Genomic DNA, 15,138 nt, shown 5'->3' with positions numbered 1-15,138 from the left:
GCTCCGCATGCCGCCCCTGCACGCCTCCCCTGAGTGTCCCTGCCTCACCTGTGCCCTGGGCAGCAGGTGGCTGCCCCCTGCAGCTCCGTGCCGCACTCCCTGGCTGGCCGCTGCCAACTAAGGGAACGGTGCCGGCGGCAGGCTGACTGCTGCGCCTGCAGAGGGAGGAGGGGAAGAGGCCCAGCAGCATGGCACCCTCCACCCCCCCCCCCCGCCCTCTGGCAGGCAACTCTGAGGGGGCTTATCCTGTCGGGACCTCCAGAGCAGCAGCCTGGGGCTTGGGTGAGTGTTGTGCCGGGGGGAGAGGGAGACCCCTCCCCTGGAGCTCGCTGCTGTTGGCGCGGAGAGGGCTGGGGGGAGTCTTTCTCTCTGGCCCCAGCCCCAGGGCAGCCTGCCTGCTGCACCCCAAAGTTTGAACTCCTCATCCCTGGGCCAACCCCACCCCAGAGCCCGCACCCCCAGCCACAGCCCTCACCCCCCAGACCCCAACCCTGAGCCCCCTCCTGCACCGTGAACCCCTCATCCCCGGCCCCACCCCACACCCCAACCCTCTGCCCTACCCTGAGCCTCCTCCCACACTCCAAACCCCTCGGCCCCACCCCATTAATTTTGTGTAATAATAATCAACATGGATAAATTTTTAATAAAGTTACCCAGAGAAAAAGAACAAAAGGATAGTTCATCAAGTGACGGCCTGAAGTTATACAAAAGAAAGATGCGGCAAATCTAAAAAATCATCAATCTTGGCTATCAAGATTAAAGTGGTTGGAGTCCAATAGCACATTAGACAGAGCTTTTTGCTTTTGTGGGTTATTGATCCAAGAGTGCTGGGTTGTTTCCGTATTCGAAAGAGTATTAATAAAGTTGATATTCTGAGTTAAATAAGTTTTTCTTGGGATAGTGATATTGGGAAATATAGGGAAACTGTTAACGCTTACTGTTTCCAGTCAATTTTTACATTATTTTAAAATATATATATATCAGCTTACAAGATAGGTGTGGGGGTGGGGGAGGACTTGGACCCATTCTGGGCGCCACCAAAAATTACACAAACCTGCCACCACTGGTTGTGGGTAAAGTCTACTGGCATCTGAGTTTACCCACCACTTGCTAACATCATGCTGACCATGGCTTGTTCTTGCCTGCACTGATGAGTCAGACCCGGCCAGCATCATGCCCCTTAACATAATAGTTACAAAACGTGGTTAAATATAATCTAGTTTCCTAGTAAAGACAAACCTACGTTGAATTACAGTTTTGCCCTTTTCCCCCAGCCTGTAAGTCCCCAGAAAGAATAAAATAATAGTGTCAACCCATTCATCTTAAGCGAATGTTAACTATGATGACATTAACTTGATCTGCAAAGCTTTTCTGCGTTTGTCTGCTCATGCGACTCATGGTTCATGAAGATCAACTCCTGCTTTATTTTTTTTTTTTGGTCAAAAAACCTGTTTTCATGATTTTTAAATTAAAAATAGAGGCTCTGATGCCCCATCCTGGATAAACCCCAGTGAGAGCAGTTTAAACTCCAGCCCCTTGCTGATTTAACTGACTAGCATGGTAAGCAGATGCAAAAAGCCTTCCCTTCTCTATCACACTCTCTACTTACAGGTTGGTTTGCTTAAAGTCGTTACATTGCAGCCTTCCAGTACAGAGTGGGAGGGGAATTAATGTCACAGACGCCGATTACAGTCAGTGACTAATATGTCCAAGGGGGTTGTGATGTCACTCTTTCACAGAAAATGAAGTTATAGGAGCTACTGATACAGCAGGTGTTTTAAGGGTGTCTGCAGTTTGAGATGGGTATGACATTTTATAATGTAAGCTCTATGAGGCAGGGATTGCCTCCTACTCTGTGTTTGAACAGTGCCTAATATAGTGGGGTTGGGACCTTGATTGGTCTCTAGACACTATCATAATAAACATGATTGATAATGGTAGAGTTGTCAAATGTGCTGGATTCGTACAGGTCAGGATGTGACATTTTGGATGGTTTGTACAAAATAGGGTCCAACAACAGCAAAGATCATTTACTGTATCTAATGGAATCTGTCATCTGCATGAGAGTTCCATGGCTCTTACATTTTGTGCCATCTAAACTCAGGGCTGTCTCACTTGCCATTGGAAGTGAGCAGAACCCACACTCTGGCCTGTGCTCCACAGGTATGTCTACACTGCAAGTGAAGGTGTGATTCTAGTAAGGGTAGACATAGATTGTAATGCAGACATGGTGGAACAGGCAGGCTTCACCATGGGCTACCCTAACGAAGGTGCCAGGGTATGCATTCTGGTTGCTAACCCGTGCCACTCCAGCAACTCTATTGTTACCCGAGCTAGATTAAAACTAGCACAGGTATGCCTAGCTGTGCTACAATCACACCTTCACTAGCACTGTTGACCTACCCCACATAAGAGCAAGTGGAATGAGGCAGAAACAGAGTACAGAGGAGCAAGATGGGTAGAGATGGAAGGAAAAGAGATAATGATGATGAGAGACCGGAAAAGAGAAGTGAAAAGAGGGTATTCTTAAACCCTCACAAACCAAAAGAAAGGGAAAAAACCTTATCCAAAGTACAGATTTGACCCTGAAAAGGGATCCATGCCTGAGGCGCTAGGACGCCTGCGAGGGTCCTTGCTATTGACTTTATGTGTAAGGAACTCAGATACCATGGTGATGGGCAGCAGGATAAAAGAGATCGTAGATCAGGGAAGAAACCTCCCTCTCCAGCCCAAGTCCCCCTGGCATAATTCCATCTATCCCACTCCTACCCCCAGGGCTGGGTGGTCCCATTGCCAGACCCCCAGGGCTAGGCTGATCACCGGCCCCAGGCTGGCCCCGGCTCCGACCCCCAGCCAAGCCGTGGGGTAAGGTAACGACCCCGCTGATCCCCGCTCCCCCTGAGGTCCCAGGTGCACGTGGTTTTCCTGGAGCCACGTGCTGCGCTGCTCCTTCACCAGCCCCCCCCCCGAACCCCACCGGAGCGCAGCCGCCTATTGGTTACATTGCCCCTTCTCCCCAGCGGGCACGACCTCTCGCTGTAACGCGCCCTCCGATTGGTCAGCGGCAGCCCCGCGCGGATTGGTGTGCATTCCGCACCCGCAGCCCGGCGATTGGGCGGCGTTCGGGCGGGCGGGCGGAGCTAACGGCGCCGCGTGCAGGGGTTGGTCCGGCGGGGCGAAGGGGGGCGGGACAAAGCATAAGCTGGAGGTTGGGGGGAGGGGCGGCGCTCTCACTCTTTCGCTTCAGTCCAGGGCACGGTCGAGTCGCTGCTCGTGGCGCTGCCTGTCGCACACGGACCCAGCCGCCCCGCACCGCGCGCCGGCCCCGCGACGTCCCGCCGCCATCATGGTGAAGATCGCCAAGGTGAGGCCCGCGGAGGGGGGCGCCCAGGCCCCCAGCCCGGGGAGCGGCGGGCCCGAGGCGGAGCCTTCCAGGCCCCATCCGGGAGAGGGGCGAGCGGCGGCCGGGCCCCCGTCGGGTGGCGGTGCCGGGGGTCGGTTTCTCGTCCCCGCCCCCACCCCGGGCTCCCGGAGGGGAGCGGGTTTCTAATCCCGACCCCGAAGCCAGGCAGTTTCGCGCGGCCTCTCCCAGCCCCCGAGGCCGGTGGCCGGCTCCGCGACGGGCCGCAGGACTCGGGGCGGTTTCTAGGCCTCTTTCCGGCCGTGGTGTGTGTGTGTGTGGGGGGGGTTTCTAGGCTCCCCCTCGGGGCTCGCGACGGAAGCTAGAGGGTCGGGGCGCGCGCGCGCGCGCGAGGGGGGGGCGGGGCCGGAGGCTCGCGCTGCCGGATGGGAAGGCCTCAGGCTGCGTGCGCCGCGTGGGGGGGGGGTGGCCACGTGGTCTCTGCGGAGCCGCAAGCGCGCGGCGCGGGCCTGCCTGGGTCCCACATGGTTCAGGGCCCTTTGTCGATCCCTCCCGGGGCGCGGGCGGGCAGGGCGAGCGCTCGGACTTCCCGCGGCCTGGCCGCGGCGCTGCCGGCTCCTCCAGCGCACGTGGGGGCTTGTCGAGCAGCGTGGCTGGGTGTGAGCGGGAGGGCGGAAGGGCTTTACAGGGGAGAGGGATGCCCCCCCCCCCCGACTCCCATCGCTCTGCTTTATGAAAGGTCTGCAGGTGAATTAACGTTACAAACGGAGCCGGTTCGGGCAGCGGAAAGTTTTTTCTCCTGTCGACGGAAGTTGGTCCCATAAAAGATCCCGCCTCGCTCCCCTTGTGTCTCGGGTTCCTGAGCAGGCATTTTAGCGGATCTAAAAAACGTGTTGGTCGCTGCGGATTTCTAACTTTGATAGGAACATAGTGGCGGCATGCTTCTTCTGCGAGCACGCACAATATGGGAACAATTTTGCTAAAATGGCACTTGGCTTAAATGTTTTATGGCTTTGGTGTATTTTATATTCTTTTATCGACAGGTTTGTAAATTGGAAGATGGAATGGGTGAACTTTAATGTATGTTCATATTTCACGTTTCTTCTTTAAGAATCCGAAGAATCAAGCCAAACAGAAAAAAGTGGCTCCTCCTCCCCCAAAGGAGGTAGAAGATAGCGAGGAGGAGGACTCCTCGGAGGAAGAGGACAGCAGTGAGGAAGAGGTGATCATTTTACATCTGGATTCTGTTGTGCTCCATGTTACTTTGGGAATAACTTATTCATTGGGAAGACCCAACCCAAAAGTCTTCAGTGAATGAAATAGGGAAATAAATACAATAAGTGATGAGAAAATACCATAAGTGATGAGACAATGAATTAGCATTAGCAAGTGGATATTTTGAGTGTAGCTAAATAACTTAAAGCTTTCTAATTTGGCTTTGTAAAGTTTTGAGTCTGGTGGGGAATGGCTGGCTTCTTGAACACTATACTAATTGTATTCTCTTTTCTATTCCTCCCCCATAAAGATAGGGGAGAATACTGCCATAGTTCTGTCAAAAAGGGCACCTATTCATACTCTGCTCTTACCAAGGGTTCTTAATGTTGGTTTCTTTTTATACTTGGTAACCCCACCACCTCCAGATGTTCTAGTTGTGGAGGCAGAGAGGGGCCAAAAACAAGCGTAGAGGTAACATAAGTTATGTAGCAGGGAGGCTTATATTGTATATGTAAATGAGGGACAGTCCTTTGGTTCCCCGTGAGCTGCCAACGTGGCTTTACGGTCTGGTCCTGCAGTCTTTCTAGGCACTCCAGCAGAGGGGCTAGTTGGATGAATGGTTGTGGTGGGTTTAACTTAATCTAATTTTGGAGTTGTGTACACTCATTTGACTCTGTTTCTCTAAGGTTGTTCCTCAGAAGAAAGTGGTAACACCAAAAGCAGCAGTTACACCTGGCAAAAAGGCTGCCACTCCAGCCAAGAAGGTAGTTGCCACTCCAGCCAAGAAGGTAGTTGCCACTCCAGCCAAGAAGGTAGTTGCCACTCCAGCCAAGAAGGTAGTTGCCACTCCAGCCAAAGGAGCTAAAAATGGAAAAAATGCGAAGAAAAAAGACATGGAAGAGGAGGAGGAGGATGACGACGATGACAACAGCGAGGAGGATGAAGATGGCTCTGGCAAGTCAAAATTCACTTTTCTGTTAAATGCTTTGCCATCGTTGAACAAAATACCTCAACCTAAATAGCTCCTATTTGTCCATATCACAAACCAGTGTGCAGTTCAGCACAACTGGCAGTTCTTAGTCAAATGAGACACAGGGTTTGTGTAGCAAAGGTGGGGGATAGAGAGGACCGTACTAAGTTAAAGTAGCAGAGCTGTTTGGAGGAAGTTTTCATGGGCTCCCTGTCGTGCATGGTTCAAGCCAATGATTAATTGTTTATCACAGCTTTCTTTACCAGCATTTCATAGAGTACATTTCTTGAGCAAACCTGAATTAACAGTATAAATCAGAGATGGGCAAACTTTTTGGCCCAAGGGCCACATCTGGGTGGGGAAATTGTAAGCAGGGCCATGAATGTGGGGAGGGGATTGGAGTGTGGGGTGTGAGGGGGGGTGCAGTGTGTAGAAGGGGGCCCAGGGCATGGGGGTTGGGGTGCGGGCCTGGCACCACTTACCTCGAGTGGCAGCGGGGCTATGGCAGGCTCCCTGCCTGCCCTGGCCCCATGCCACTCCCCGAAGTGGCCAGCAGTAGTTTGTGGGGTGGTACCACCCCCAAAGCTCCCATTGGCTGCAGTTTCCCATTCCCAGCCAATGAGAGCTGCATGGAGTGGTGCCTTCAGGCAAGGGCAGTGCACAGAACACACACACACACACCACCCCCCGGCTTCTGGGATTGAATCTTGCGGGCTGGATTGAAAGCCCTGACGGCCCGAATCCGGCCCTCAGGCCGTAGTTTGTCCTCCCCTGGTATAAATGCTGTTTATAGCATGCAGACTAGTGAGTGTTAAACTCTTGTTACAGATGAATCTGAGGAGGAAGTAGCAATGCCTGTAACACCTGCAGTCAAAAAGCCTGTACTGGCAAAACCTGTGGCAGTACCTGCAAAACAAGAATCCGACAATGACGACGACGATGAGGATGACGACGACGAGGAAGATGATGGTGTGTAGGCTACGCTGGTTATGGGAAGGCTTAGATTATATAGTTTTGATCATTATAAAATGCACACATTTTTAGTTGGCTTGAACCCACAGAGGCTGACATGGCACTAATGGTAGTAATATTAGGGTAGCACTTTAGGATATGTCTACACTCCAATAAAACGTCCGCAGCTGACTCAGGCCAGCCACAGGTGTTTCATTGCAGTGTAGACATAGGCTAAGAGACCTCAGTCAGGTCCAGGATCGAGTTGTGTTAAGCACTGTAAAGCAAACTGAGTCCCTGCCCCAAAGAGCTTGCAGACTGAAATGGACAAGACGAAAGAGTGAGAAGCATGGCCTGTTTTACCAGAGGGGAAATGAGGGTGGAGATTCCTTCCTCAGTTGCACAGGAATTGAACCATTGAAATTGAATTGAACCCATGAAAGATAGTTTGCTTTGATGTTTCAGACTCTGAAGTTGAGGCAATGGACATAACCCCAGCAAAAGGAAAGAAAGCTGCTCCAGTGAAAGCTGTTCCAATGAAAGCAAAGGCAGACTCTGAGGACGACGACGAAGATGAGGATGATGATGATGACGACGAAGATGAGGACGACGACGACGATGAGGAAGATGAGGACGACGACGACGATGAGGAAGGTGAGCTGAATGTTCTATGTTTGTGTAAATCCCTGCTGCGTAGTAATACACAGAACTCCTCTTCAGCAGCAGTAGGCAAGAAGTATGTCCAACCCTGTCTTCCAAAGCTGGAACTGATGAACAAACTCTGAAATGATGTGATGAAAATCACAATGAAAGTTTCTCAAGATAGTCAAGTACTGATCCAGTGTGACGGAGGGTAGGGGTGTCACTGGATGCCTTACTTATTATTCTAAGATCCTTCTAATGTATCTTCCCGTACCACAGAGTCTGTGAAGGAAATTCCTGGAAAACGAAAGAAGGAGATGCCCAAGCAAAAAAGTGTCCCAGAAGCCAAGAAAAAGAAAACTGAAGGTATGTTAGTGTGATGCATCCTTTAATGTGTTCTAAGTGCAGCTAAAATCAAGGCTCCCCTTGCTGCAGTGCTCCAGAGAAAATGTTCAAAATTTCTTCATTTAATGTGGGAAGGTACTAGCTGGGGAACTTGTACTAAGGGGTTTGAATCTTTGGCTTTTATATGGTGCTGCCAGCACAAATGATGAATACTAGGGACTTAATACTGAAGTCTGATGTGACTTTGATATAAACTGATGTGCCGTAGTCCTTTAGAGTAAGATGCCTCCAATTTGATCATCCTTTAATTTGCCTAATTGAACTTCACTTATTCTTAAAGAAACTGCTTCAGCTTTCTCCCTGTTTATGGGAAACTTGAACGCCAGCAAGGACTATGAGGAACTGAAGACTGCCATCAAGGAGTTCTTTGGCAAAAAAGACCTTCCAGTTCTGGAAGTCAGAATTGGTGGTTCCAAGTAAGCTCTTCACTATAATTCTGCTGCCACTCTCTTCATACCAAGCTGTAAACTACTGGCCCAGTTAGGAGGCGTAACTGGGACAAACAAAATGTTTAAGTGATCACTGAATAGTATGTGGAACTGTTAAACCAAGTTCAGCCGTATGCTATTATGAACAAGGTGGAGCATTTCCTCTCAGGACCGGTAGATGCTTCAAGCAGCATGCCCATACTAAAGAGGAAGGCTACAGTCTTCATTTTATGCAATTTATGTATAGCCCTTGTTTGGGTAGCTGAGTCTACGCTATTATACTTTCTAAAGAGCTATTTTTTGAGTGCCTTGGCAATTTGGTTTCATTTTTCTGAAAATATGTAGTACTGAACAACTAATTCTTACTAGTTCTGTGACTTGGGTAAGTGTGTCCATTTGAGAGAAGTTAGGTGACTTTTCTGGGGAGGCACAGGAAATCTGTCCTGATTTGAATCAGGACTGTTTTAAAGACCTACACCAGCCCACCTTGTAACTGAGATGTAAATGGTCTTGATGCATTTGGAACTCAAATTTAGAGATCCAATCTGAAAACTTGCTGTCTTAGTAAAGCAATCAACATGATAGGTTCCTTGTCGAGGAGCACAGCTCTTCTGACTGTGTTAGTTGTGTAATGTTTGTTTTGATGGCTTCCACTGTAAAGCTGCTTCAATCATTTAACTCTTTTTTAAGGCAGCTCTTAGGGTAGGTGTACACTGCACTTTAAGGCTTTGTCTACACTGGACTTTCATTGGCAACACTTTTTTGTCGTTCAGTGGTGTGGAAACACCCCTCTCCCCCCCCCATGACAAAAGTTTTGCCGACCAAAAGTACTGGTGCGAACAGCTACCGCCGCTCGTTGGAGGTGAGAGGAGGGGTTTTTTGGAGTTGGGAGAGCTCTCTCCTGCCAACAAAAAGCGGCTACCTTGCGTGCCTTTTAGCGGCACAGCTGTGTCACTAAAAGGTGCGTAGCGTAGACATAACCTAAGTCCGGTCCTGATTCAGCTTTGAGCACAAGTCCCCTTTCCATCCACACACACACATCAGTCTGACTTGTATCAGCAAGCAAGCAGGACTTCGATCCTAGGGGGGCCGCCACTGTGATTCTGGTCCAAGCCCTTGTCGTTTTGCAATGTGGATGCAGCTCAAGCCGCAGGCCCAAGTCAGGAGGTCTGTGCAGTGCAGTGTGGGTGCATTAGCACGGCTGTGACACCCGAGTCCAGCAATTGTAAGCTCAGGGTTACAGTGCAGTGTGGATGCTCAAGCGTGGGTTTGGAAACACCAAGTCCATAAGCCTGGGTTGCACAGACTATGGTTTACAATGCAGTGTAGACATAGCCTTATTGACTATACATCCACAATGTGTTCTGACACTAACTCCAAAGTTCTGTGTAGATATTAAAGTCTTTCTTCTTTCAGGCGGTTTGGATATGTAGATTTCTCATCAGCTGAGGATCTGGATAAATCCCTTGAATTTAATGGGAAGAAATTCATGGGTTTAGAAATCAAACTGGAGAAAGCAAGGAGTAAAGAAATCATTAAAGAAACAAAGAAAGGTATGAAAACTATCTTCGTTCTTTATCTACTAGTTTTCTGGGTAACACATCTTGTCATGTTGAGCAAGCCAGTGACTAAGTGTCTTCTACTGGCCTGTTCAGTTTGGTGATTGTGGGTAATACCTGCAAAAATGGTTAATGGTTTTAAAACCATAATTTTGTTGTATCTTCATACTGTTCAAGAAAGAAATTGCACCTCTGATATAAGCACTTAGTAGTTAATCAGAAATCATTAAACTTACCTAACGTAAAAAGTTTTGGTTGTATTAGTTTACCACTTACTTATCAAAGCCTTGTTATATGGGTTGAGATTTTCAAAGAAGTATGTCTCGGATATGGAGACGGAATTCAAGATGATCTGGATTGTGTTTGGGGGAATGTTCATATTACCAGCAAACCAGTATGTGGTAAAGATATTTCTGCTTTTGGATGTAGAGCCCTTAATGTGTAAAATTACAGTTGTTCCTGGCACAAATACAAAATATCAACTTTACTTGTATTTTGGTGACATAACTGAATTACTTTTGGCTTTCCTGGTGCTGGCATTTTGTTCACTGTGGTACAGTGTACCAGAGAATCTTAATTTTTTATTTTTATTTTTTTTTGTTTTTTTGTAGAAAGAGATGCCAGAACACTTTTTGTTAAGAATCTGCCTTACCGTATAACTCAGGATGAATTGAGAGAAGTATTTGAAGATGCGCTAGAAATCAGGCTAGTGGCTGGCAAGGATGGGAGCAGTAAAGGGTATGTACTTGTGATAGTTTAATTTTTCCCAGGCATGCGTTGCCTGTTTAACATAGACTGATGTCTTTTTGCTGTCTTCAACGGCTATTTAGAATATTGAAATTAAGTACTTGTCCTAAAAGCATTATTTGAGTTTTAGCTTTTTGTGCATGTTCAACACTCCCCAAAGAAACAGTTTGTTCATCTGCTGTCTTCACCATTCTAGGATTGCCTATGTAGAGTTTAAAACAGAAGCTGAGGCAGACAAGGCACTAGAGGAGAAGCAGGGCACTGAAATCGAGGGTCGTTCCATCATCTTAGACTACACAGGAGAGAAGAGCCATCTAGAGACACAAAAAGGTATTTATGCAGCACTATTATGTGCTAAAGGTACATGATAGGCTGTGCTGCTATCACAAGCAAATTATAGCAGTTCACAGGAATCCTTTGGGTAACACGGAGGGAATCTTGTGTATTTCTTCTCCCTCTTTTCTTTCTACTTTCAATCCCATGCACTTCATGCCATTTTATATAGTTCTAATTTGCATATTAGTGGGTAAGAGGTCCATCAGTTCAGACTTGAGTCAGCCTGCCCCTATCAGGCTTGACCTTGTGAAACAAGTACCTTCATTCTCTAGACCTTGACCTAAAGAGAGTGTTGTACATTGGTGAAATTCTTGGATTTGGGGATTTGTTTTGAAGGCTGTCAATCCAGCACCTTGCACAAAGGAGCACTTAAACCATTCTTAAACTCCAGAAGGATTTAAGTTGTACAGAGATTCTCCAGTTCTGAACAATATAGGTAGTCCAGATACTAATTACCCTGACATACAATACACTAGATGCCAGTTAAGTGTATGAAGGTTATTAGCTTGTGCTTGGGAGTCGTCCTTGTGCATGGCCCCTGAGGCAGATACCGTAGTGGAGCAAAGAATACCCCATTCCCTCTCGCTCCTAAAAGCACTATTGGTTTAGTTTGGAAAAGTCTGCCTGTAAATGTGCAGTTCTAAGTTGTCTTTCTCTTTTCCTGATAGGTGGAGAGTCAAAGACCCTAATTGTGAACAACCTCTCATACAATGCAACAGAAGAATCTCTTCAAGAATTGTTTGAAAAAGCCTCTGCTATCAGGATGCCACAAAATAACCAGGGCAAGCCTAAAGGGTGTGTAAGAGTGGACTTCTCTCCCCCCGCGCCCCCCCCCCCAAAAAAAAACCTAAGTGATCCAGCCCCGTAGTAAAGATTTGAATATTGGCAGCGTGACTGGTTCCATGCTATTTAGGATCCATATGGGAACAAGTCTCCAGTCTGATCAGAATTTTTCTCTCCACCTAGATATGCGTTCATCGAATTTTCCACATTTGAAGATGCTAAGGAAGCTTTGAATTCCTGTAACAACACAGAAATTGAAGGCAGAACAATCAGATTGGAATTCAGCACACCAGCTGGACAGAAAGGTGGTGGTAACTCCAGAGGAGGATTTAGTCGTAAGTGACCTGTGCTTTATCCTGACCTACAGAGGTTTTGAGACTTTGATGCAGCTATAATTCATGCACACTTAATTCTGTTCCCCAAAAATCATTTGATGTGGACAAATGGTATAAAAAGACCTGCTTCTCAGATGCTAGGAACAGCAGCAAGAGTTAAGTTTAGAGGTGGATATGATGACTGAGATACTGATGAAATAATCTGAAAATTCCTCTGGATAATCCGGTACTGATCAAGCTGTGTTAATTGTAGTTATGATTATACCTTCATGACTAAACTTGTTTTTTGTGAGCATTTCTGTTGTAAATGCTTCAAGTCTAACAGGACAGTTTTTGTTTTTCCCCCAGGTCAGAAACGAGGGCGGGGGAATTTCTTGGCATAAGCTGCTATTTTTTTTCCCCTCCTTTTAAAATCTCAAAAGAAAAACATCTTAGCTGTTTCTGTGTCAGTCACTTAAATGTTTTTGGCCTTTCTGTTTTTGCAGTTGTGGCCCAGAAAAGCAACCTTATAATGTTGATGTAGATAATGGTTTTTATCTGACATCTCAATTAGTCGACAGTGTTCAATTGGCTAACTTCTCTTTTTTTCTAATGTAAAAGGGCTGATGTATGGTGGCTGGGAACCTGGCTCACATATCTATCTTAAACTTTACAAAAGTGGTTGATCTGAAAATGGATTCTCTTTGTCTAGAACAAACCAAAACGCTGTTTGTCAAAGGCCTTTCTGAGGACACCACAGAGGAGACATTGAGGGATTCGTTTGAGGGCTCTGTCAATGCCAGAATAGTCATGGACCGAGATACTGGCTCATCCAAAGGGTATGTTAAATTCTAATCTGGAGATGGTATAATTCACTTCCTATTGGAAGAGGTCTAGATTAATCGATTGAAATCCTAACTGACCTTGGATTGGTATTAATAACGTTGTCAACTAGTTGCTAAGAGGAAACAGGCTTGCAATCTTGAATATCCTGTGAACAGTAAAGGTGTAACATCCTCCCTTCTCAATGAGCTCCTTCCTGCCGTAAAATCAGTGGCAGCCTATGGATTCGCACGAGAAGAAAATGAAGTGCTCAGTGCTGGCATATTCACCTTCTGGCTTTAGATGGGTGATTAGCCAAGGCTGTGGGACACTGAATGTGTGTTCTTGTGTTACAAGCTGTGCATAGTCCTGTAGCACTCCTGACAGGATGGTCATGAAAAATAGTGGTGTAGATCTTCTGCTCTGACTACCAGTGGGCCAATATTAATAGTGCAAACAGATCCTTCATGATAAGGTGCTCCCTCCCCGCCCAGTAGCTCATACCAGTTTATTAAATCGAGCCTCCTTTGGGATATTTAAAGGTCACAGCTTTGATCGCTGGTCCAACATTAGACGCCCACTAATTTGGACTGAAAGCATTGTGAAGAAGCAGCATAGTCTAGGGTTCAGTATGGAACTTGCCTCCTTTACACTGAGCATTCTTGCTGCAAGGAACAGGTTACACGGATAATGCAAAGACTAAATATAGGATGGTGGGAAGCCAAATACAGTGGAACTGCGCACAGACAAACCTGCGTGTTTTTTTTAAATGCATACATTACAGTGTAGCTCTTCAGTATGCATGGTATTCTGGTGAAGGGTGGAGCTGTGTTGCGTGGCTCACTTCAGTGGAAGGTGAACTCTTGTCTTTTCACTACCTTGCGTAGATTTGGGTTTGTGGACTTCAGCTGCCCAGAAGATGCCAAAGCAGCTAAAGAAGCTATGGAGGATGGAGAGATTGATGGAAACAAAGTGACCCTTGACTATGCCAAGCCCAAGGGTGATGGTCAGCGTGGTGGTGGATTTGGCGGTGGATTTGGCGGACGCGGAGGAAGAGGAGGACGGGGTGGCAGAGGTGGATTCGGTGGACGGGGTGGCGGCAGAGGATTTGGAGGTACGAAGAAAATATAACCAAAGCTTAGCATGTTGTTGACTTCAGGCAACATTTTAGATAAATCGAAGACTGACTAATCCCAGGCCAGGCGCATGCTTTCAGATTCTCTGAGGTGGCACGTTGGAATACTAACATGTGCTTTCCCTTCCATGTACTGTCATCTTCCAAGCGCATACTGAGGGGGAATACTAACTTCTGAGTCAGGCTAAATGCAGCTTGGTTCCTAATCTCTCCAATTTCTTTCCAGGTAGAGGAGGTGGCTTCCGGGGAGGCAGAGGAGGAGGAGGAGAACACAAGCCACAAGGGAAGAAGATAAAATTTGATGACTAAGCGTTCCCTTTTCCTTCCTTCCCCTGCTATCTGAAAGGACTCTGGGGTTTTTATTCTGTCACCTTGTTTTGACACGGAGCCTTCTGAGGACATTCCAAGATGCAAAGCAGTACTGTGAGCCACTTGGGAAAAGTAACTATCATTTCAAAGAGTGGCAGCTTGACTGCCCGGCTATTCAAGTGAACTTTTTAAAGAAATGAGTGCTAGATGTGGGAGTTTCCCCCTGTCTGTGAGTTGTCTTGAATTTATAACGTTTTACCCCATGTACAAAAATATTTTTTTCCCCTATAAATTTCCGTAGGTTTTTTGCTGTAAAAATGCAGACCGTTTTATCATTTTTTGTGCTTCGGCACCCTGTCTCAGACAGATTAAAGGGCCTGAACTGGTGCATGTCTTCCTGCCATTCTTCAAGTGCTGATGAGTTAGCAATCTGGGACAGGAAAGCAAGCAAGCTGTAGATTAGAGCCCTGCTGCGGAACTGGGATCCTGCAGGACCCGCTGTTGTTATAACAGGAGTGGGTGAGAGCAGGATTAAAAAATAGTCCCATGCAGGGCTCTACTCTGGATGGACCTCTGGACCTGTTTATATGTAGCGGAACTAGTTTGTCTAAGATCTCTGCTTGCCACCTCTTGTTGCTCAAAGAGTGCACGCTCTAACTCACCATAGAATGGCTGTTCCAAATCCCATTCCTGTGCTCGCAAGCCTCCAATATTGCAAGTTGCCATTTGAAAGGCATGTAGCAGCTCAGTATATAGGATCACTGTGACGGTAGGATGGACAAGTCTGAGATTTAAAAACTGCTGCCTGTGAAAGCGGGTGGAGGGAAATACAATATTATGGCTTGGGCAAATCATATTTTTTTTAAAAAAAAGCACCCTGCATTCCTAAGGGTGGTGTTAAACGCCCAGCTTGCTTGCTGTAGCTCTGTGCCCCATCTGTTATGTTCAGAGTTACAGAATCTAAACTCATAAATGAAAGTTTCTAGCCCTCTTGGTTGGGAATAAAACCTAAATATACACTGTTGGAACTTTGTCTTCCCAAAACATTTAACCAGCTCCATTGCTTTAGCTCTAACAACTGATGATGTCTTAAATGCATATCTGATTCATTGCTTCCTGATGTATATGGGGAATGGAGCATGTGGGGCTGGGAATTAGGAC

At 47.0% G+C, this 15,138-nt stretch overlaps 1 protein-coding gene and 4 non-coding genes across 5 annotated transcripts; all 5 read left to right on the top strand.

Moving 5' to 3' along the window:
* The first annotated feature begins 3,205 nt into the window (after positions 1-3,205).
* NCL (nucleolin) lies at positions 3,206-14,363 on the top strand. The gene is made up of 15 exons (XM_074963398.1): positions 3,206-3,364; positions 4,473-4,583; positions 5,263-5,530; positions 6,375-6,515; positions 6,963-7,151; positions 7,419-7,505; positions 7,825-7,960; positions 9,389-9,525; positions 10,143-10,269; positions 10,475-10,608; positions 11,283-11,409; positions 11,581-11,732; positions 12,424-12,550; positions 13,421-13,647; positions 13,895-14,363. The coding sequence occupies exons 1-15, from the start codon at positions 3,347-3,349 to the stop codon at positions 13,975-13,977; spliced, it is 2,064 nt and encodes a 687-aa protein (XP_074819499.1). The 5' UTR covers positions 3,206-3,346; the 3' UTR covers positions 13,978-14,363.
* Positions 7,260-7,339, top strand: LOC141994286 (small nucleolar RNA SNORD20). Its single transcript, XR_012641075.1, has one exon. It is a non-coding gene; the product is annotated as a small nucleolar RNA SNORD20 (small nucleolar RNA).
* On the top strand, positions 7,680-7,747 carry LOC141994284 (small nucleolar RNA SNORD82). The gene has a single exon (XR_012641074.1). It is a non-coding gene; the product is annotated as a small nucleolar RNA SNORD82 (small nucleolar RNA).
* LOC141994287 (small nucleolar RNA SNORD20) lies at positions 11,902-11,970 on the top strand. The gene has a single exon (XR_012641076.1). It is a non-coding gene; the product is annotated as a small nucleolar RNA SNORD20 (small nucleolar RNA).
* LOC141994279 (small nucleolar RNA SNORA75) lies at positions 12,730-12,867 on the top strand. Its single transcript, XR_012641068.1, has one exon. It is a non-coding gene; the product is annotated as a small nucleolar RNA SNORA75 (small nucleolar RNA).
* Positions 14,364-15,138: the final 775 nt, after the last annotated feature.

The sequence above is a fragment of the Natator depressus genome, chromosome 9 (assembly GCF_965152275.1).
Source record: "Natator depressus isolate rNatDep1 chromosome 9, rNatDep2.hap1, whole genome shotgun sequence".
In the NCBI taxonomy this organism is placed as follows: domain Eukaryota; kingdom Metazoa; phylum Chordata; order Testudines; family Cheloniidae; genus Natator; species Natator depressus.
The sequence above is the reverse complement of the archived record's forward strand: the minus strand, read 5'-3'. Positions and strand labels throughout refer to the sequence as shown.

Bases quoted from the DNA above. Each gene is read 5' to 3' on its own strand.
- NCL (XM_074963398.1), top strand. The intron at 4,584-5,262 runs GTGATCATTTTA...TGTTTCTCTAAG, and splicing joins AGGACAGCAGTGAGGAAGAG to GTTGTTCCTCAGAAGAAAGT. The intron at 13,648-13,894 runs GTACGAAGAAAA...ATTTCTTTCCAG, and splicing joins TGGCGGCAGAGGATTTGGAG to GTAGAGGAGGTGGCTTCCGG.